Here is a 22,984-nt window from a genome sequence, read left to right as displayed (position 1 = left end):
AAGAGGTTGGGTGATCCGCCGTGACGCTCACTATGAACTCGGCCACCAGAGCTCGATGTCCAGCCACTTGCTATGATCAGCGGGGACTGATATATAAACGTGTCCAGATCAACTCTTTAATAAGCCCACGTGGTGAAGTATGGTTAACCCCCCCCCCCACCTACACCTGCACTGCATGAGCAATCCATCATCTAGCAGTGGTTTACAAAAATGCATGTACATCATTTAATTATAAATGCAACCACAATCGACCCCAATAGTCTTCAATCCACTTTATGTCGTGTCCCCATCGCTTGGAGATGGACAGAGGTAATGTCGGAGGAGAGAAACGTGCCAAAAGCGATCCATCCCACTGTGAGCGCGTGTTGGTGAAACACGAGACGGAGACTGGTTCACATCGTCGACGCCACCGATGTTCGCCGTAGCCGGGAAACGAGCTCAGGTCGCTCCAAATGTCTGGACTGTGGACAGACGAATGGACCTGGGACCGATAATTGTTTTTTACCCTTTTATCTGGCAACAAAACTGACACATATTTTACAAGGACTCATGTTTGCATTGACCACAATACCTGCGGTCGGAATGCAAACAAAAACACAACTCTGATAATGTATGCACTGTCCTTGAGATTGATTGGTCCACACCCGAGACAGCTTTTCTTAGAGCCTAGTCTCACATGGTGTTGGACCAGATGGCGCCAAAAGGCGCACAACTCAAAGACAATGCACCATCAGAGTATGAGAGCTCGGGGTAAGCATTAGTTAGTTTTGTTGGCAGATAAAAGGGTAAAAAAAACATATTTTTTACTGGTAAAGGAGGTTCCAATGGTGGACCTGGGGCCGCTGGAATGTTCCCCTTGTGTGGAGGCCCCGCGTCGCAGTGGCTGCTCGTACAGATGTACGACATGATGCGTGCCACTCTGAACAAGGCCCACCGCGGATGGAAAAAAGCTCTGGTCGATGCGATGTTCTCTCACAAAATGTACACACGATAATTTAATATGAAGAGCAATAAACTGCCGGTAATTGCGTTTGATTCTGCACATTGCTTGGAGACTCCTGCGACTCAAGGGCCTCTGTGTGATGGGAGGGAAGGGGCGACAGGGCGAATGCCCCCACCCCGCTCGCCCCCCCCCCTCCCCACGTCCACACACAACCCTGCACTGCCCTTCGGCCGATAGGATTAGCGGTCAACCGCTTTCCCATTGGACACTCACATTCGCTTGCCCATTGGTTTTTGACAACTCGTGAATGTTGGTGAGTGGAGGTGGTAGGGTATGGGATCAAGCCAGTAACGCTCCAAGGGGTTCTGGGGCCCCGCTTAAGAAGTATTGATGGGGGGAGGGGGGCATTTTCGGTCAGCTGTGAGTCGGGCAGGCAGTGTTATTTCCGTCCATCCGTCCACCCATCGGAGTAAGCTCCAGGGTGTTGGAGGTCGATGGTTAATATATGCCAGCACTCTCTGTCTCTCTCTCCGCTACACGCTCTCGTGATGTCCCTCCTAGCTGAGCTGAGCTGGGTCCGCTGTGTCGTTTGGAAGGCACCGGGGCTTCATTTCAGCCGAACCTATCCAGGGCTGGTCTTCGGGGAGGTTTGGGGGAGGAGGTCGGTCTGAGGGACTGGGCACATGCGGGTCGGGGAGGGGAAGAAAATCTCCATGAGAAAGTTTGCCCTCGATGGAACTGAACACCACGGCATCCCTTGGCAGCTGGAGCGGATTCGCCAAATGCGGTGACTCTGCCTGAGCCAGTCACGGGAGGAGCGTGGATTGAGGAGGTTCCGTGATTGCCGGTGGGGCCTGACCGCGGTGCCACGGGGCACGCAGCGATGCGTAGAGGTCGCCTGCTCCCTCGCCAGCAAAATCCTGGCTCCACTCTTGACCAGCCATGAATCACTCATCCCCCCCCCCTGCTCGCAGCCCCTCCCCCCATGCCCTCGACCCCCCCCCCACCCCCTCGTGCATGCGACCACTCCTCGGCCCACGTGGTGGGCGATTTATGGCACGCGTTGCTGCTGGCAGATGTTTGTTTAACATAATGCTTATCGAGCACGCGGTGTGTACTTCTACAACATGAAATTGCGCGGCTCATCAGCTGGATCGGACTCGCACGCGAAACTCGATGTGGCTGCCTCTGTTTGTTTTGTTGTCTTGTTTTTCTTTTAACGACGATCGCTCGCAACGTCAATCCTTGGTGTCGAGGTGGACGTGGTGGACGTGGGTGGGTGGACGTGGGTGGTGACTGTGGGTGGGTGGCCGTGGGTGGGTGGACGTGGGTGGATAGACGTGTGTGGGTGACTGTGGGTGGGTGGACGTGGGTGGGTGGCTGTGGGTGGGTGGACATGGGTGGGTGGACGTGGGTGGGTGGACGTGGGTGGGTGGCTGTGGGTGGGTGGACGTGGGTGGGTGGCCGTGGGTGGGTGGACGTGGGTGGATAGACGTGGGTGGGTGGACGTGGGTGGGTGGATAGACTTGGGTGGGTGGACGTGGGTGGGTGGCTGTGGGTGGGTGGACGTGGGTGGGTGGACGTGGGTGGATGGACGTGGGTGGGTGACTGTGGGTGGGTGACTGTGGGTGGGTGGCCGTGGGTGGGTGGACGTGGGTGGATAGACGTGGGTGGGTGGACGTGGGTGGGTGGATAGACTTGGGTGGGTGGACGTGGGTGGGTGGCTGTGGGTGGATGGACGTGGGTGAGTGGACGTGGGTGGGTGGACGTGGGTGGGTGGACGTGGGTGGGTGGACGTGGGTGGATAGACGTGGGTGGGTGGACGTGGGTGGGTGGACGTGGGTGGGTGGACGTGGGTGGATAGACGTGGGTGGGTGGACGTGGGTGGGTGGACGTGGGTGGATAAACGTGGGTGGGTGGCTGTGGGTGGGTGGACGTGGGTGGGTGGACGTGGGTGGGTGGACGTGGGTGGATAGACGTGGGTGGGTGGACGTGGGTGGGTGGACGTGGGTGGGTGGACGTGGGTGGATAAACGTGGGTGGGTGGACGTGAGTGGGTGGCTGTGGGTGGGTGGCCGTAGGTGGGAGGATGTGGAGCGCAGTCTCGTTTGTGTGTCTGGGAGATCCTTTTGTTAACATAGTCCGGGCAATGGGGTTTTTATTAATGAAACGTGGGTCTCTTAGAACAAGGTTCAATGCAATCGTCTATAAAAAAAAAATGCAAAAGGTAAAGATGCAGCTCTGCAATATCTTGCTCACACCGTTGCTGGCGGAAGAGCCTCCATTAGCGGCCGTTATAGAGCAGGGGTCGAAACCCCCCCCCCACACGCACCTCAATATTTCAAGAGCCGCAATGCACTGTGGTGAAAACGAGACGGTGGTCGTCCTTGATAGATCACGTGACGAAGCAGCTGCTCAAGTGCCGCGTGCGGCTCCCGAGCCGCAGGTCTCCGACCCCCTGTTCCAGGCAGTGCCCCCCGATCAAGACGCCTCGAAAGAGGCGGGGGTGCCCACACTTTACCCCACCACACGGGCACTGCCGATCGACTGCATCAATGCGCGACACCAGTGCCCTTTAGCTGTGCGGTATGGTCTCACTGAGTCTCAACACTCATTTTCATGAGGCTCTCCTGCTACCTCGTGACGAGTGTTTTGCACGCGCGGGGCAAGACACACACACACATCATTTGCCCTGTTCACACACATGAACGCCGCATAGACGTGTGCACAAGGCCACAAATAATGAATGCTTGCACACACACACACGCGCGCGTGTGTGTTTGTGTTTCATACACTATATAGACAAGACACATGTCAGGCGGAGAGAAAAACACATCTCATGCAGTTTTATTTACGTATTTGTTCACAATGGGGGGGGGGAGTTGTTTCACATATCACATGCGAGCGTATGACATCGAATTTGCTGCTTCCTTTAAATGCGCAGATATAAACCCTCTCGGCGTTGTTGAGTAATTAGTAAAAAAAGTTTTGAACAGTGTGCGTTGGATTGGATAGATACGGCGCGTGTTGTGCGTGTATACCATGGGGACGAGGTGTGAACTTCCTCGCCTGGTATACAGGAGGTCGTGAGTTCGATCCCGAACCTGACGCCTGCTTTATATTTGGAGTTTGCGTGTCTCTCTCTCCCCGTGGTCGCGTGGATTTGTCTCCGGGTCTTCCGGTTTTCCCCTCCACATTTAGAAACATGCGTTTAAGGGTATTTGGCTGCTATACATTTGTTGAGCTAACATTTGTGGCCAGTTCGCTTCTGAAAAAGAGCTCAATAGCTCAGTGGACTTTACCTTGTAAATTAAAAATAGTAGTAAATAGTATAGTACAGAGTGAATGTGCGTTCGTGTCTGTGCCTGTGTGCGCGCGTGTGTCTACACACACACACATACGGTCACGCAAGCTAAAGTGAGAGGGATGATATTCGCTCGTGTGCAGGAGTGAGATGGATTGTGGCATCGCAAGACGGTGAGGGATGATGACGTTGTGGGGAAGGCTTCAACCAGCAGTGAATAGACCATGGCAACTGCTGCTGCTGCTGCTGATAGCTAACGAGAGTGAGTACATAATTAGTACGTGAGTGTGAATGTGTGTGTATCTGTGGCGGAGACCCGAGTTTGATTCCCGTTCACGGCCAATACCAGTGGCATTATCTGAACCGGTCATGGGTCTCTCTAAGGTATACTCGGCCTCAAATAATTATCTGGTGCGGTGTGTCAACATCGCCAGATTGGAGAGAAATGCGGCCGTGTGGTGCTGGTCACCCACCCCCTCGTGCGCCGTTCTGGCCTTCAGAGGTGCTACTCGCTAACAGCACTCGCCCCAAAAGTATGTTGAGGCTATACGGGGTTCTTTGTCTTTCTTTCTTTCTATAACTGTATCTCAACATGTCGTAGCGAATCAACAATGGCCAAGCGTTGGCCAATATTTATCCGTTTACCGGTCCATAGCACACGCACGTGACGTCGCATACGTGTGAACACGCACCGTGTGAGCGAGTGAGTGAGTGAAAGTTACTCTTGCGTGAGGGTCAGGCGGGGGTGCAGAAGATGTGAAGAGTCCTCCCCCCCCACACCACCCAACCTTGCGTCTTCGACGGACCTACGATAATGACGATGATGATGATGCTGACGATGATTCTTGATCACGACAACGAAAAAGGTGATGACGTTGATGGCAATGACGATGACAACGATTAGGATTGTGATAATGATTTCTGATAGCTATGACGGCGGTGGTGATGATGACGGCGATTTTGACGACGGCGACAATTAAAAAAATGACAACTACGAGCTATCGGCATCTTATGACACGCTGCCAGATTAATAACGAGGCTTTCATCAGAGGCGCTCTTGCCCAGCCGACGAACCCTTCCCACCCCCCCTCCCTTCTTTCCTTTCTGGCCTCTCCGCCTTGCATTGATGACGACGGTGATCGTGGACGCGCCAGCGAGGGGTCGCTCACGACCCGCGCGCAGCTCCGTGCGAGCTCACGGGGTCCGTGCAGAGAGCGAGCGAGAGAGAGACGCGCGCGCTGTGCACCCACTCGGCGTCTCCAGCGAATTCACGACAACTTTGGCATCGCGCGCGCCTTGGGCTCAAGCACCGCGCGCGCGCGCGCCCGCCCGCCCGCGCGCACCTCATCCTCGCCGCCAAGCAACAGCATCATTCGACAAGCTGCAACATCATCTTCGCCATCTCCGTGCGATGCTCCTGGCAGAAGGGGATGGAGCCGCTGGGATGGGGGCGGTGTAGCGCTGCCTCCCCTTCCTCTTCCCCCCGTCATCTCCCTCCCTCCTGATCTCCCGCCCGCCGCACGCTTTCCTCTCCTCTCTCTGTGTCGCTCGCTCTCTCTCGCTCTCACTCGCGCTCTCATCCATCCGCCCGGTTACCCCGGAGAGAGAGAGAGAGGGAGAGAGGGAGAGAAAATATCTGCGCTCTTCCAGCGCCAGACAGACAGCTCGTCCGGAGATAAGGGGGTGGGACGGGTGGGGGGTAGATGTGGTAGGGAGCGGAGGGAGTTGACGTTGCGCGCGTCTGCGATTCCTGCCCAAAGTGTCGACCTCGCGAGTCGCTTGGAGTAGAGCCGAGTCGCCCTTTACGTCGCATTGTGTCTGCGTCCGGACTTGTAGCTCGCTCGCTCGCTCCTCCTCCTCCTCATCCCTCCCCTCCTCGTTCTCTCCTCTCTCTCCACGCCGCTACCTGTGTCGAGGCGGGGTGCGCGCGTGAGCTTCGATCCGTTCCCCTCCTCGTTCTAATTCCGAGCTTAAATGCGCGGCGCGCGCGAGCGCACGGACAAGGTGACCAGGGGAGGGGGGCGCGGCGAAAAAAATCACTCTCGGCCATCGACAGCGGCGAGAGCCTCTCAAATTGATTTCTGATTGAGCGTCACAGCGAGCATTGGCGCCCGCGAATTTAGGACGTGTCGAGTGAGTTTTGGTGGCGTGTGGGGGGAGTGTGTGGCAGGGCGGTGGGGGGGTGTCGGTGGGGAAGGAGGGAGGAGGGGGAAGAGTAGGTGGGAGGGTAGCTAGGTTGGTTGTGTTGTGTGTGGTTGTTTTGCTGTTGTTGCTGCTGCGGAATCGTGGTGTCTCTCGTGTAGTCACTCGTAAGTGCTAGCACCCGGCCGCCCTGTTGGTTAAGCTGATATCTCTCCCAGTGCTCCAAGCGGAGCGGCACGCGTGCGTTTCTCGGCTGTTGGTCGCGCCCGAAATGCGTTCGTCCGGCGTCGAGCCCTAGAGGAGCCATCGAGGTGTCCACCGAGCATCGAACTGGGAACGCCGCCAGGCATGCGGGTGAACTTATTCCGACTCACACCCGCCCGACCTGGTCTTCTCGCTCCGTCGATCGTCTCCTCTCCGGGACTCGTGCTGAGAGGAGGCGGAGGAGCAGGAGGAGCAGGAGGATGATGCCACGGGCACATTGCACGCTGGAAACTCGAATGTGTGCCTAGGGACACCACGCGTGTCTACGCCGAGCGGCGCGGGGCTGAATTGCACATCGGCGAGATCACTTGACGATGGATAATTTACGGAAGAGGCCGCCTGTGCTGCTACTCCTCGTCCACGTACTCTTTGCGTTCGCCCTCGAACGTAAGTCTGCTTTCTTTATTCGCCGATTTTTCATTCACCGCCGGGCTACGCGCGTGCGTTGTCTGCTGAGCGTGTTGGATTTTGCGTTTACGATAGTACTCTTCATTTTTGCTTTAACGAGTGCTGTTGTTTGTCCAAGCCGGCGTGTTTTGTTCGCGTCCCGTGCCTGCACCCAGAGTGTGCCGTCGCGTGCCGCTTCAGCGTGTGGCGTTATAAGCGAGGGGGGGAATGAACGCGTCGAGATAAGGGGACCAGGTTTTGCGAAGCGCTGCACGCAAACGTCGCTGGGTTTCACGATAATTTGGCCCCAGATATCGCGCAATATGCCCCAGAACAACCCCGGCTCACGCGGTGGTGTCGGTGGGGGTGCTCGCTACTGCTGCCGCTGCCTCAGAGGCGATCTGTCTGGCTGTGTGAAAAAGATTATGTACTTCAGAGACCCGGCGAGTCTACATCCCGGATCACTGATAAACCACGACCTTTGCGATGCACGCGCAATGTGTGGTGCTCCTGCACGTTTCGCCCGATGATAAACCGCTGCGTGACGCTCTTTCCATCACAATGTATGAGATGACTCATTTCCCATAGTGCGTTTTTGTGTGCATGTATGCGCGCGCGCGCGTGTCATAATAGTGGGGAGCGGTGGCGGAGTGGTTAGCGCACAGCGCTGCGAACCCGTTGACCCGAGTTCGATCCCTACTTACGGCCAACAACATCGGCGGCGAATATCTGAACTGGTGCTGGGCCTCCCCCTAGGTCGACTCAGCCTTAAATGAGTACGCGGTGCGGTGTGTAGTAAAAACATCAGCATTTGGGGAGATGCTAGCCAACCAACCCGCCCTCCTCGTGTGCCGTCCCGGTCTTCACGTGTGCTCGTGAACAGCACTTGCCCCAACAGTCTGTTGAAGGCTAGACGGGGGGGTCTTTGTCTTGTGTATGTGAAATTGATATTTGAGTGATGGGAGAAAGGGTCATGAATTGCGCCATCATCAGGAATCCGGGACCTGTCGGAGAGAGACGTTTCAGTCGCTCCGGTAGCAAAAGCGTGAAAGGGAGAACGATTTTGGACGCGACCCTGAGAGCATCGGTGAACAAGAATCAAACTGCTCATGTGCTGTGTGCGTCTTCATCAATTAATTATCCTGCGTGCAGCCACTTGTCGCGGGCTATCCGTTTTTTTTGTAAATGTCCCTGGAAATTTTTCTCGAAGGGGAATTCATTTTTTTAATTGTCCTCTGTAGTAATTATACAAGCAATGCGTGACGTGTGCGCGTGTGTGTGTGTGCATTACGAAAGCGATAAAATTCCCTTTACGAGGAATACACCGGTGTGGTTCACGCACTGCGTTATGAACGCGTTCCAGTCGAGTTCGATTCACGGTCGCGGCTGACATCAGGTGGCGAGAAATATCTGAATCGATTCTGACACCCCCCCCCCCGCCTCGCCTCCCCTCTGCGTGCCCTTTAGCCAATCGGCAATGGCCAGCGTGGTGAAGTATGGTCAAACAGCCCCAATGGACCAGCCTATGCGTGGGGATGCCTTCATCCAGCAGTCGATTGACGAAGGATTGTACGATATTACTCTCGTCAAATGTACAGGGTGCTTCAACATTTAAAAAAAAAGTCAAATAGTCTCCCACTTGTTCGCCATCATTGTAAACGCGTGCCTGGAATCTTCTCCAGGTGGTCTGCAGAGCCCGGAGACACATTTTCTCGTGGTATCGTTGTAAATTCTCAGAAGCGTTAACGTATTTTGTTGAAGCACCCTGTATTACCAGCCGAAACGTTCACGGAGCTTTAAGCTCAGCCGTTACCACGAAATCGTGTTCCTGCAATAGCACACATGCATTTATATTAAAGGCAACTGATGTTCGTGCCTGTGTGACTTTAAATAGCCATGAGCATCAGCACCGGTGAGACAAAGGCGGCCGGGCGTGCGTGATGCTGGCCCACGCCATCACGTGAGCTACGTGCCCGCTCGGCTCAGTAGGTTCTGGTTGTCTTGTAAAGCCATGAAGGAAGGAAATGAGGTCCGTGTGTGTGTGTGTGTTTGTATATGACTTCATGCACGTGTGCCCTTATCATTCGTGTGATTTGTGAAGGCATTGGCGCATCAGAGGCGGAGGAAAGGCTCGTTGACTATCTGCTGCGGCCAGACAGATACAACAAACTCATTCGCCCGGCCATCAATAACTCGCAGCTGGTTACGATCACCTTTCAAGTCTCCCTGTCCCAGCTCATCAATGTCGTGAGTGTCCAACCCACACCCCCCACCCCCCACCGTTTGTACTCGAGTAGAGATTTTAAAATTATGTTTTTTCTTTCGTGGGCCAAGATCTCATTGAGAAACCCATGGGTGGTCGAATTCGCTGTTATAGGCTTTGGCTCGATTCAGTAAACACACGTGCTGTCTGCAAAGTTTATATAGATCGTGTTATATTTTAATTGGCCGAGAATGCTTACACGTCTTCGAATGACATAATCGATACTCATTAATGAAACGTGAATTTTAAACCGACGTACTTCGAACCCGCGCGTGTTTATCTGATATTTATTCGTTTACCATTATATGAAATGTAATTTCGTGATTATCTCTCTTCGAAATGAGCATTGTGGTAGTACAGTGTGTCTGCGGTATGATTTACTCCAGAGGTGGGAAGTCCTTGCCAGTAAAATGTCACGGTTCTGTTCCTCCAATAAGTATTCCCGTCTCACCTACATTCACCCTCCAGAACAACACCTCCTCCACTTACCCCCCCCCCACCTTCCGCCTCCCACCCACAATATATAATTCAATTATCGTACATTTTGGAATTACAGAAAAAAGCACTTGCATTTGTTTTCTGAGTGTACGCGACTGACCGACGGGCGACTTTAGCAGCGCACGCGTGTGCATGCCGCGTTGCTCGGCGTTGCGTCATCAATTGTAATTTTGTGTCGCAACGTTTAGAACGAAAGGGAGCAGATCATGACGACCAACGTTTGGCTCACCCAGGTAAGACCCACGGTGCTTCTCTGCGGCGCATCGACACTGTCGCTGTGCACACCACACGGGTAGCGCTGCCACCGCTGCAGTATGGTGACGAGTGGCTCGGCAGCCCACAATCCCCGTCCTCAGCGCGGTGAATCGCACGGGGGTGAGGGATGTTGGGGTTTTGGGGGTACAGATCATCAAATCGCCCGTGAACCAAAGACCGCCGTGTCTTTTGGTGTGAGAATAATGGACGTTCACGGACCAAAAAATAAAAACGCTTCGAGGAGCAATGAATTAAACCGGATCTAGGAGTTGGAACGTGTCAAAAAGTCACGGTGTCGTATTTGACCAGGAGATGATTAACTCAAACCCATTGAGACGCACGCAGGCAATGGTTGTTACGTGTGCCTCAGTGGCTTTGTTTACAACCCCTGGTTAAATAGAGGAGACGATACATTTGGAACTTAAATCTTTATAATTACAATAACGTAATTGTAACATGCGAGTGCTACTTTGGGTTGTTTACTCAATTCAAATTAATACATTTTTGCACGATGTTGTTATTATTTTAAGGATGGTTTCATCGCATACCCAGTGTGTGTTTCATATGTGCCACCATTCTTGGTAACTTGTGCCAATGCTGGGAAATTTCACGCGCTCGTGGCTGCGTCAAGTTCATTCCACTTCATGACCGTTGACTTCCTACTGAGTCGTGCGGCTCTGCACGTGGTGTTCATTCACAGAGAACACGGTGGGGGGGGGGGGTCAGGGATTAATTCGACCTTCTGAGCCCACGGTTTAATAATAACACCGCCCTGAATTTACCCAGGAAAGCTTCATTGTGCATTAAGGCTCAGTTTTTTTGAATGAGGACATTGGGATGTTTGGCCAATGCCATAAATTAGTTTTTGGCGTGTGGGAGGAATCCTGAGCAGGCAGAGACAACCCACCACGCATCCAACAAAGCTCCTTACAGATGGATTCCATCCAATTCTGTGCTTCAATCTCCTGGCCACCTCGCATCCCAAACCAACACAAAAGTACTAACCAGGCTCGATCCGATGAGATTGGACACATTTAGGGTCATATGATCGTAGACAATTGGTATGATATTCCGATATTAGATTGTTAACGTCACGATACCAGAGTTCGTAGGCAGTTGCTTGGGTGGATTACGACATCAACAGGATCGTGATATGTGGCTGAGGCTTAGAAAGGTCTTCATCCAGCAGTAGATTAATGATGTCTGATGATGATCACACTGATGATACTCTTAATAATATATGCAGTGTAATAATGCTAAGGATATAGACTATATTGGGCAATTGTGGAGCAGCTGATGGCCTGTACATACGTTTTGTGCCCTGCCTCAAAGCCTTTTATCTGCTTCTGGTGTGTTTATAGTCTATATACAATAATAAATTACTGCTTCATCAATAATGCACACGGCAATTGAATTATATTATGGTACATCAAAAAAGAAATAGACTTGTTTATCCTAATGGCAGTGAATGGACGATTCGACGTTATGTGCTGCAGTCTTCACTACAGTGCTCAGGTTATAGGGACGACTTGATGTCCATGCGTAACTTTATTACGCGGCCTGGTAGGATATAGGGGACACGCGTCAGAGCGTTGATGGGAGGAGTTACTACGTACATTGAGACAGGTGGGGTAATATACAGGTGTTGGTGAGTTACACACACACACACACACGTTAAACCACGGTAGGAGATCGACTTTCAACTTAACCAGTCATCCGTGGGTGGTCGATAAAACTAGCAACACTTTGTGGCAAGTCAACAGAGGTTATCCCTGTGGATGTACTCGCACTCGTCATAATAATGTGGCGTTTGAGCAGACAAATCACTTGCGGGGAGGAAGTTGGGGGGGGGGGGGGTTGGTGTAGCGGTCAGCGCGCTGCGCTACGAACTCGGCGACCCCAGTTCGATTCTCACTCACGACCAACACGAGTGACGATTATCTGAACCAATCCCGGGCCTCCGCCTAGCTCAGCCCAGCTTCAAATGAGCACCTGGTGCCGTGTATACACGTTGCTACTAGGGAAACAAAGGCGGCCGGGCGTGGTGCTGTCCACCCTCGCGATCGTGTGCCGTGCCGGCCTTCATAGGTGCTACTCGCTGACAGCACTTGCCCCAACAGTCTGTTAAGGCTATACGGGGGGTCTTTGTCTTTGGTCTTGGATGGTTTGGGGAGGGGGGGGGCAACTCCCCTTACTTGTTTCCGTTCTCTCGCACTTTGAATGCAATCTGACGGTGACCTTGCTGTTTACAGGAGTGGATTGACTACCGGCTCAAGTGGGACCCGAATGATTATGACGGATTAGACATCGTGCGGCTGCCCTCCAGGCAGATCTGGCTGCCCGATATCGTCCTCTACAATAAGTGAGTATCGACGCGAGTCGCGGCGCGCAAGGTCGGCCGACTCCTGGACGCGCCGGCAGTTTGATGCTTTTCATCTCGGACCGGCTCTGTACCAGTGGCAGTGCACGTACCACGTGGTCGCTACGAAGCACACTGGAGTTCGTATCGGATGAGACTCTCCGCCTCCCCTCCATCCCTGACTCCCTCCCTCCCTCGCCTGCACGGTGCAGGTTACACCATTGGGTCGCGTCACGTTGGTGAGATATTAACTACCTCGCCTGGTATTGCAGGAGGTCGTGGGTTCGATCCAGACCTTGGCGCATGTATATTTTGAGTTTGCGTGTTTTCCCTGTGGTCGCGTGGATTTTTCTCGGGATCCTCCGGTTTTTTCCCTCCACGTGTAGAATCAACATCACAGTGTTTAGAGTGTTGGGCCTCTATACTTTTCCACGCGATGAGCCACTTCGTTGAGCCGTCACTTGTGAAAGCCAGGTCGCTCCTGAAAAAGAGCTATACAGCTCAGTTGGCCTTACCTGGTAGAATAAAATGTTTAGTTTAGTCTGCTGATCTTCACACACGTGCGATGTTTTCCCCGAGGATCACCATCATCATCATCAGTCACGATAAATGCACCGCTGCATGAAGGCGTCTCCGCGTCCCCACCCCCTAAAGCCGTTGCTATTTCTCACGATCCCGAGTTGCAGTAATCCACGAAGCTCCTGCACGCGAGCTGATTTCATCGCTCCATCTCCACGTCGATACGTGGTGGTGGGTTTTCTTCAAGTAGTTTGGCAAATGTTTTTTTCGCTAACAATTAATTGGCCAACGGTCCCCATGCAGTATCCTTCCGGAAAAGGGTTGGTGTGGGGGGCCCAAGGGGGGGGGGTAGGGGGGGTGCAAGAAGGAGAGGAGGATTGGGGGGAGTAATGGGCGTGTTCATGGGTTGTTCCGCAAACCTAGGGAATGATTAGGGGTTAGCGACGGCGGTCAGACCAGGCATTCCGACTGGCCTGGTGGCATTAACCTTTTCCCGCAATTTCACCGCCTCGGTTTTTTCCTACCTTAACAGCAGGACCAGAGCAGCAATGCAGCAGTAATCGTAGTGCTGTAATAATACAGATAACGCCTCGGGGGAGGGGGGGGGAGCTTACACGTTCGCGTGTCTCTGTTCCAGTGCTGACGGCACGTACGAGGTGTCATTTTACTCCAACGCCGTGCTCTCCTACGACGGGAGCATCTTTTGGCTGCCGCCTGCCATCTACAAAAGTGCCTGCAAGATCGAGGTCAAGCACTTTCCGTTCGACCAGCAGAATTGCACCATGAAATTTCGCTCCTGGACCTACGACCACACCGAGATCGACCTGGTGCTCAAGAACGACTTCGCCACGATGGACGACTTCACTCCGAGCGGCGAGTGGGACATCGTGTCCTTGCCCGGCCGCAAAAACGAGAACCCCTCTGACCCCGCGTACGTAGACATCACCTACGACTTCATCATCAAGAGAAAACCTCTCTTCTACACCATCAACCTCATCATCCCGTGCGTGCTCATCACCTCGCTCGCCATCCTCGTCTTCTACCTGCCGTCCGACTGCGGCGAGAAGATGACTCTGTGCATATCCGTGCTGCTCGCTCTCACCGTGTTCCTGCTGCTCATCTCCAAGATCGTGCCGCCCACGTCCCTGGACGTCCCGCTCATCGGCAAATACCTGATGTTCACCATGGTGCTGGTCACCTTCTCCATCGTGACGAGTGTCTGCGTCCTGAACGTGCACCACCGATCTCCGAGCACGCACACCATGCCGAACTGGGTCAAGAAGGTCTTCCTGCACAAGCTGCCCATGCTCTTGTTCATGCAGCGGCCCAAGAACAGCTCGGCACGCGACCGCATGAGACAAAAACATTTGGGCGCCTCGTTCGCGAGCAAGGTGCACGGCGAGGGTGCGGACGCCTGCTTCGTGAACCCGGCGTCCGCCAACAAGTACGGCTTCAAAATGCAGGACCTCTCGGGCCCCTTCCGGAACATTTCCGAGCTGAGGTTCCGCACCTCGTCCAAGTGGACGCCCGAGATGCAGGAAGCCGTGGACGGGGTCAGGTTCATCGCGGACCACACGCGCAGCGAGGACGAAGACCAGAGCGTACGCGCCGCTCGCATACACACCCACGTCGACTCACGTGCACACGCACAGCAGCAGGGTGACCTTGTTTATTGGGGGTGGAAATATAATTGGGGGGGGGGGCTGAGGTTACAATAGGGGGGGTAGCCCCTCCCTGCCCCAACGCCCACCCCCTCCCCGACGCTTCGGGTCCGTGAGTGGACGAGGACTCCTCTTCGCCGTTCAGGGTAAAGGGGCGGGGTTTTGAGCACAACTTCAGCACGCTGGTCAGCGGCCATTGGCTATTCGGAACGAGTCACGTGCACCCACGACGTACAATTCTGTTGTTCGCGTGAATCGACACCGTCGTCGATTGCTTACGCAAGCAATTCGTGAGCTTAGAAAGCACAAAATCACCACGAGTCCATCATAGCGTAGTTACTATCCCGCATCGGGCTCTTGTAACACTCGCAGACTCACAACGGGCATGGCTCCCGTCTCTGACGGCAGCTCCTAAGCTAGTGGCAGCCATTCAAATTGGGGGGGGGGGGGTGCAAGAATATCGATAAGACCACTACTGTGGAATTATCGCAAATTGATCCCGATTTTTAACACCCTTAAGTGATGATAGGTTGAGGTAACCCCCGACACCTGACCGGTATTTAACCTGGCAACCTTCCAATGGTTGAGTCAAGCGCTCTAAATGAATTTCTGCCGGTTCGCATAAAGTAGTAATTAACACGCGTGAGGGTTCACTCTCGCGATTAACTCTTGGTGTGCTCGACCTGCTCCCGGTGTTCAGTTCTACCGCACGGCACATTGCACCAAACTAAGTAAATGTTTTAACTCATCCGTCGCCATCCTTTTATTAATAATCGTCTTAGAATACAGTGTGGATAAGAGAGCCTCTGGTAAGATACAGTGGCACTTTTTTTACAGATCTAATAATTTGCGTGTGTGTTTCACCTCCGATGAGCACGGTTGGTTACGTATGGTGCTAATGAAGTTCAGAATACACGTAGATAAAAAGTGTAGGGCAAAGCAGGCAGTGGAGTGGTGGAGCGGTGGCGTAGTGGTGAGCGCGCTCCTTCCGTTAACCCGGCTTAGTTTGATTCGCGGCCACGGCTAACGACAGTGGCGAAGTATGGTCAAACAAATCCCCCATCACCAGCCCGTCGTGGGGAGGCTTTCCCCCAGCAGTCATTTGACAAGGGGCAGTAAATTATTGCATTAAAATGTATTTCACACCAGAAGAAACATTACAAAGTTGTTTAGCGCAGTTGTCAAAGCGTGCAGTATTTATGACGTTACGTCCTCTGACCTGCTGAGAGCGTGAATCGCAGTGCCACATGTTTGGAATACTTCTCTGATGCCAAGAGAATATTCATTGTCAAAGATTACCAGTGGAGCCTCTTAAGTGCGGTAAGTGGCTACCACTATGTGCGGTCGCTTTTGTCTCCCCAGTGCTGATATGTGCACACACATGTGTAGCCTGAGTTGACTTAGGGGAGGCCCAGCACCGATTTAAATGCTCGCCATTGATGTAAACCTTTGGCCAGGAATCGAACTCAGAACTCAAGTCGCCGGTTTCAAAGCTCATACGCAAAAAAGTACACGCACCCACCGTGCAGACGTTCATTCTTCCTTCTCTACGAGATGGTTTTCCCTTCTCGTTTTTAATTAAAGGCGACATTTGCGTATAACAATAGCTGGAGTCGAGCATGCCCTGCGAGTGGGCGAAAATACATTTGCAAAGAAATCCCCCAGCAAAGCCTTGATCTTTCCTCAAAGATTGCGCACACGTGCGTGGCTTCATAAGGGGGGTGCGTGCACAGAGGGGGACGACGGGGGGCTGGGCGGTCATGAGGATTTACGGGGGGGGGGGGGTTGGGGGGTGTGGATTACAATAGGGGTCAGGATTGATTACAGATCGAGGCGGCTTTGCACAGGGTTTGCACGCCCCTAGCAGATTCTCGGAGGCCCCTGTGTGTCCATATGTATATCCTCGTACCCTACGCCACGTGGCTTGGTTCACTGATGATGAGGATTGTTGAAGTTGCATTTTGAACTTCAGGATGAGCCAAACCTATGACTGAAACCGAACAACCCATGGGCTGTTATTATCGAGTGTCCACACTCGAAAATGTTGGTTTTCGAATGGTGATTTATTATGAGCAGACTCCGCTATGTGTGGTACATTGTTTGCTCTTTAGCCCTTGACGTCGGTTGTGGTCACCTTCATGTTAGATCAAACAGAACCCCTCCATCTACATATGAAGAGGACTGAACACATTCGCCAATAACACTGTGGCCTTAAAATATATATTGTTTTGAGTCCACTCGATATTCGTCAATAACACAAAACATGGCCGCAGTGTTTATTGAATGTGTTGAGTGTATTGTTAATTGTGCTCCACGACCAACGCAGGAGCATCGTCGAATCACGTGTCACCTGTGAAGAGATTCGGGTCAAAAGGGTAACTCAATGTGACGCAGAAATTTGCGATTTAAAAAAAAATATATTTTTGGGACACACGACAAAAATATATAATCATGGCGCCGGGTATTATGGGAATATTCATGATCCTGTATCAGCCAACAGAGGGCGTTCAAGTTAATAGGCCAGCGGGGTTGATGAGATATAATTGACATGAATTCAGCGAGTATTAAAATTTTTATTTTTGGAGGAAAAGGTTAATGAAATATGTCGATTATGCACTGCCAACCTATCTGGATTGTTAATTATATCTTAACAGCTGCCATTCAAAAAACAACAAAAAACCACAAGTACCTATTTCTCCCCGTATGAAATATCCTCATGATTAAGTTATATAGAATCAGTATTGCATGATTTGAATGAAATATCTTTTGGTTAAACCTATATTTAATTTGTGAAACAGTAATTAGTTCAAATGTTATGTCCGTTTATGAACGACGGGCCAAACGTCACCACCCTCAACCAAGTTCGACTTCCATTTTGTCTCGGCCACAGGCGGCCATGTTGGTGGCCAGGATAATGATGGCACCAAAGTTGCGGCATCTTTTTAGTTTTTCTCGTCATCACGGTAAAACTCAGTCATGGCCACCACGTTCTCGTGAGCGGTGAGGCAAAGACAGACTGTGTGCACTGGACCCACCACAGGCTATGGTTCAGTGGGAGACGGGACGGGTCCATACGCCCTTACGTGTGGCGCTGGTGCGTTCCGCCATGAATTTATGACACGGGTTGAAATTGAAAAGGTCGACCGCGTTTAAAATATTTATACAGACATTGCATGGCAGCGGCGCCGCTGTAAATCTAATCTGTGCATAATTAAGTGCAAATAGAATATTTTTTAAAACACGTGGTGCACTTTAAAAAAAAATCAAACCAATGTAAGTACTGAGCCATTGGCGTTTAAGAGAAGCCACGTTGTGCCCATCATACATCACCAGCTTCCTCCATGGCATTTAGCTCATGCTCATGGAAATATGTTCATGAGCTAAATACCAGTGTAAGTCTGCTTGCCATGATAGTGCTTCAGGAGAAAGTGTGTTTAGTTATGATATTCCTTCGTTGACAGAGTGGTTAACGATATGGTCGATCCACTGCTGGATTGGCATACTTCGTTTTAATTTTACATAGGGATTTTTTTGTCTTCAAGATTCCATAGGATGTATGGGAAGAATCCAACATAAGGCTCGGAGTAAAACTATGGCACCCTGTAATATATATTGACGACACAGCACTTTTCACAGGCTAAACAAACACAATATCCACATATTTAGAATAATTACGATGGGAGACCACTTTCACATTATGGAATTAAGACGAGTATGAACTGCTGAACTTCAGTCGATGGTTCCACATTATAGATTGCTTTTAAATCCAACGAATCATAATTGCCTTTGAATATAAACCATTGCACATTGATCAGAATAATTCGACCAATAAAGTTAATTACGGAACTACCATTTACTCATGTAAAGGTGGAACAGTGTTTAACACACTGCCCTGTGAAGCTGGCAATCTGAGTTCGATATCTGCCCACGGCTATCATCAGTGGCGAGTAATATCTGAACCTGACCTGGGCATCCTGCGCACAAACCCGGACTGACCAGCATGGTGAAGTATGGTCAAACAACCTGCATGAGCAACATCACACGGGGAGACCTTCATCCAGCAGTAGATTGACAAAGGGATTGCATCAACTCACATATCAGAAAACAACTTTGCTTTGGAAAACAATAATCCAAGCTTAAACTGCGTGGGCTTTTGATTGGAATCACTTTTATCTACACTGACCGCATCATATACAACGTCTTCCAACTAAACATGGAACGTTCATTCAACGTTTCCAACCACATGTCGCCCGTTGGCCGAACGTCACGTGATTGCCGGGTACTTTATTCTCTTTATTATCATTCTTCTGTGCAGGTGATCGAGGACTGGAAGTACGTCGCCATGGTGATCGACCGCCTCTTCCTGTGGATATTCGTGGTGGTGTGCGTGGTGGGGACCGTGGGCCTCTTCCTGCAGCCGCTGTTTCAGAACTACACGACCCCAACCATCGCTTAGCTGTTAGACAGACGGGGTGGTGGTGGTGGTGGTGGGGGGGGGCTTCACTCAGCAGCACACAACAGCCGTCTCATAGCCGCTCTCTCCCGACACCTTTGCAAATGACTGAATTGCCCATAATATACCAAACGCCACTTATACGTTTTATGTATATGGATATATTTGTAATCACTTTACATTTCTCTAAACCCAGCTTTATATAAAAGTTACAAAAATAAATTCATGTAAGCTACACAAATACGAGCGTACCACGTGGTATATCGTGTTTATTGAACTGCCGAGACAAAATGTACTTCTTACAGCGGTTTCAATTGTAATTTTATGTACATTTACTTTTAAAGTGCAATCACTTATTTTGTACAGTTTATAACAATATATACATATATTTAAAGCTGTGGTTTAATCAGAAGAGATATACCATGGTAATCATAAAAATTGCAACAATTAACGACAACTGAATAGAACATATAATGAACAAGCATCTTAGATCGTCTCGAAAGCTATTCTAGATACTGTTAAACGCGCCACTGGTATAAAAATATAAAATATACAACTAACGGTATAGTAACGGTACAATAATAATTGCCTTGTCCAAACTTCTCTCGGTTGTTCCTGTGCTCGAAACACGCACATCTGACCCATGCCAGTGTGAAGTAGTTTTTTTGTGTGTTTGATCTAACAAGTCACTCGTGGTGGGACTCGTGAGGAAGAAGCCGATATCGTGATCGCACCCTGAGCAGCCTCTGAACGCCGGCACGAGCTGACACTCTCAGCAGAGAGTCATAAATAACTCGAGGCAAACCACCACTCTCATTCCCGCCAGGCTTGGTGTGTGTGTCTTTGTATAAACAGCGAGCCTTCGAGATGTCACGTGGCCTCAAAGTGCACCTGGCCTGGCACAAGCGCCGTGGTGTCGTCACCCACACTTAGTGGCGAATGGCGGGTGTTGTGGTTAGAAATAACGTGCATGCATGCATGTCCTTTACACACGCTGGGGACAATTTCCCGCTGGATATTTTACCGGACAATGCTGCTATGGCTGGCTTGAACTAGGGAATCGTCCATGTAAGGCACTACCCAGCACTGCATTCATATAATCATGGTGATGAAAGAATCGTGGTGATAAACGTATCGTGGTGATGGAGTAAGGAGAGATGGATGTCCGGAGCACTCATCCGGACTGTTCCGGCTAAGCTGAAGCACACAACACAGCCGCATTGCACGTGACCCGCTCTAATCCGCTGCTGGATGAGAGACTTTCCAAGCAGCTGGGGTCATGGGAGGGGTGGTGGTTTTATGACCATACTTCACCACGCTTGTGAAGTCGGGGGGGGGGGGGGATAGACGTTGGAGATACAAGTACAGCACAACAATGGATGTTTTTCTGCACTGTCCTCTGCTGCCCACAACGTAGCCTCCATGCACATTGCACAGACGAGAGCACAAGCACGTGGGGCCGCATCCTCCTTATCATCTGATAAGAGTTCATATTCTTGGGTTTTTTCGGTAAAGTCACGTAGGTAAAAATTAAAATTAATAAAAGTAAAAAAATAAAATCACGACGTTTCGGAGGCAACACAAGCTTTCGTCTTCAGGTGGAACCGTCACAGCACGATTGCTGTATCAAATCTAGAATCTGATAAGAGGTTGTAATTGTTTGAAATTCAGAAACAATGTGCCATCTTCTTTCAAACGTGCGTTGTGAGATGCGCATCTAAACTGGCATTTGAGAAAAAAAACAAAGCTTGCAGTTGAAATTCCACGTTATTGTGACGAGGGCATGTGCATCCATAGGACAACTAGTGTTGAATTTTCAGAAAGGTATGATGCCTTCCCTTGGCGGTACAGTACTCATATTTTTGACCCTTGAGGGATGATGATTGTGATAGGGCTGAGTCGATCAACTGGTGGTGGTGGTGTGGATTATATGACTTTCATGACATCACCGCGGGTGGGTATGTGAAGAAGAGCGATAACGTGATTAAAAGCACACGCAACTTAATACATGATGTCATTCAACGTGCAGGTCTCGTGTGGTGGGGTAAAGTGTGGGATACTTAGAACTATTTTAAGATGTTTGATGGAAGAGTAGGCCAAATATCCCTCTTTGTAGAATGGCATGAACAAGCAATTGCAGTCCTGCACCTTTACCTTTTACACTCCGTCAAGCAAGCGTAATGAAGAGCCGAGAGTTTGACTCTGGTCTGGGTAGAACTCGCTTTACAATTAATGAATTCCAGAGTCGAGCTTATGTTAAATTGCCTCTTTTGATGTTGATGGTGGCTGATGAGATCCGCTGATTATACGAAAAGGTTATGCGCATTGTGGATACGTATGGGCGGCCTCCATTCATCAAATTAAGGCAATTAACTGTGGATTAAAATGTGTAATAATTTACCCTGGAAAGACAGAGCAATGTGTGACTTTCGCACATGGGCGCTGTTCATGGTCCTGGTTTTCCCGGACTGCACAATTGTTTTGCTGCGATGGACATTTCTCGCGAGAAACAAGCTTGGTCGCACACAAACGTGCGACTCCTACCGCACCGCCCTTCATCGCTCAAATCATACATCGTGGTAGATGCAGGAGAAGCACTGCGAAGTGGAGCGGCGACGCAGTGGTTAACAATTCCCGGGCCACGGCTTTAACGTCCGTAGCAAGGGGCTATCTGAAGAGGTCCTTGGGCACTCGTTTCACCAAGCTGCACTGACCAGCGTGGTACGGTCCGGTCAAACACCCCCCCTCCACCCTTGACTGAAAGGCGAGGAGAAGAGGCCTTCATCCAGCAGTGGACAGAGTTGCTGTGCTTTGTAACCCATTGCAGGTGGCACACACGCTCTGAGCTGCAGCATCGACGACGGAGCAGAATCAAGCGTCTGGTTGTCGCTTGATGTGTCCTGTATTTAATCACCTGAATTCTCATTACGATTAATTATAACTCAACTGTCCAAGGTACACGTGGTCGATGAACGCACAGTTGTTTAGTGACGTTGGGTGCACAGTTGTGATTTGTTCACAATGCACGTGGATTTTTTTAGCTGCCTGGCTCAATGAACACGTGGATGAAGGCTCCCAATGTGTTGCGTCGTTCAGGCATATGGGAACGGCCCGAAATTGTTCAACCCCATTAATAAACAGAGTGTGAGACTGGCACAGTGACAACTGCTGCCCGACCTACGACCCCGTGTCATTCGATAAGATGACGACACGAACAACCCCGATTGAAATTACCACCATTTGCCGAGCAATTTCATTTTACCCCTTAAGTAGTGGCTTAGCGTGGCTGGCCATGGGGCCATGGTGCAAATGATGAAAGGGGCCCCCTCCCTGTCATACACAAACCAACACTCATTGCTTGCAAAGGAATGGAGCAAACATCCCAATCTAAGGACGTCCTTGAAATACTTCTGGATGAAGAAAAACATACAATATCTTAAATTCCCGCTAACGATAACAGCATGGTTCACAGATAACGCGACATCGTAGTGATTGGTTGCTCATGTGTGGTGGAGCTTTTTAGTCAAATCAGGGATTAACGGAAATGCCCTCCGTCACTTTTCACGACGATTGTGCTATTGAAATATTTCCACTTCAGCGGATCGTTCGCAACACTGGGCAGGCTGCGGAGACGGAAGGTTTTGCGCATCGCGTTATTATTGGTGAGGCTGTGGCTGACGCGTTAGGGCAGTGGTTCTTAACATTTACTGCAGCCTTGCTCCCCTTTGGTTCTTCATCTTTAAACAATATAATGTTCATAAATATATAGGCTTGATGAAACAAAGGAGTTGTACTTACGTGCCCGTGCTTTATTTGTTTTTCGATTACTTACCTTCAAAAAAAAAATCGGGCATGTCTCGCACGCCCAGGGGGTCCGTGCACCCCAGAATAAGAACCACTGCGTTAGGGTGTTGCGTGATAGTGTGCACGGTCACGT

At 50.9% G+C, this 22,984-nt stretch overlaps 1 protein-coding gene across 1 annotated transcript; it reads left to right on the top strand.

The window, feature by feature from the left end:
- The first annotated feature begins 6,038 nt into the window (after positions 1-6,038).
- LOC144717182 (neuronal acetylcholine receptor subunit beta-4-like) lies at positions 6,039-19,691 on the top strand. Its single transcript, XM_078592529.1, has 6 exons — positions 6,039-7,039; positions 9,141-9,286; positions 9,989-10,033; positions 12,308-12,417; positions 13,571-14,534; positions 18,910-19,691. The coding sequence occupies exons 1-6, from the start codon at positions 6,967-6,969 to the stop codon at positions 19,048-19,050; spliced, it is 1,479 nt and encodes a 492-aa protein (XP_078448655.1). The 5' UTR covers positions 6,039-6,966; the 3' UTR covers positions 19,051-19,691.
- Positions 19,692-22,984: the final 3,293 nt, after the last annotated feature.

This window comes from Lampetra planeri, chromosome 3, assembly GCF_965212315.1.
Source record: "Lampetra planeri chromosome 3, kcLamPlan1.2.h2, whole genome shotgun sequence".
Taxonomy (NCBI): domain Eukaryota; kingdom Metazoa; phylum Chordata; class Hyperoartia; order Petromyzontiformes; family Petromyzontidae; genus Lampetra; species Lampetra planeri.
This window is presented reverse-complemented; position numbering and strand designations above follow the sequence as displayed.

Excerpts from the sequence above, each read along its gene's own strand:
- LOC144717182 (XM_078592529.1), top strand. The coding sequence starts at position 6,967 with ATGGATAATTTACGGAAGAGGCCGCCTGTGCTGCTACTCCTCGTCCAC. Across the intron at positions 10,034-12,307 it reads CCAACGTTTGGCTCACCCAG|GAGTGGATTGACTACCGGCT; the intron begins GTAAGACCCACG and ends TGCTGTTTACAG. Across the intron at positions 14,535-18,909 it reads GCGAGGACGAAGACCAGAGC|GTGATCGAGGACTGGAAGTA; the intron begins GTACGCGCCGCT and ends TCTTCTGTGCAG.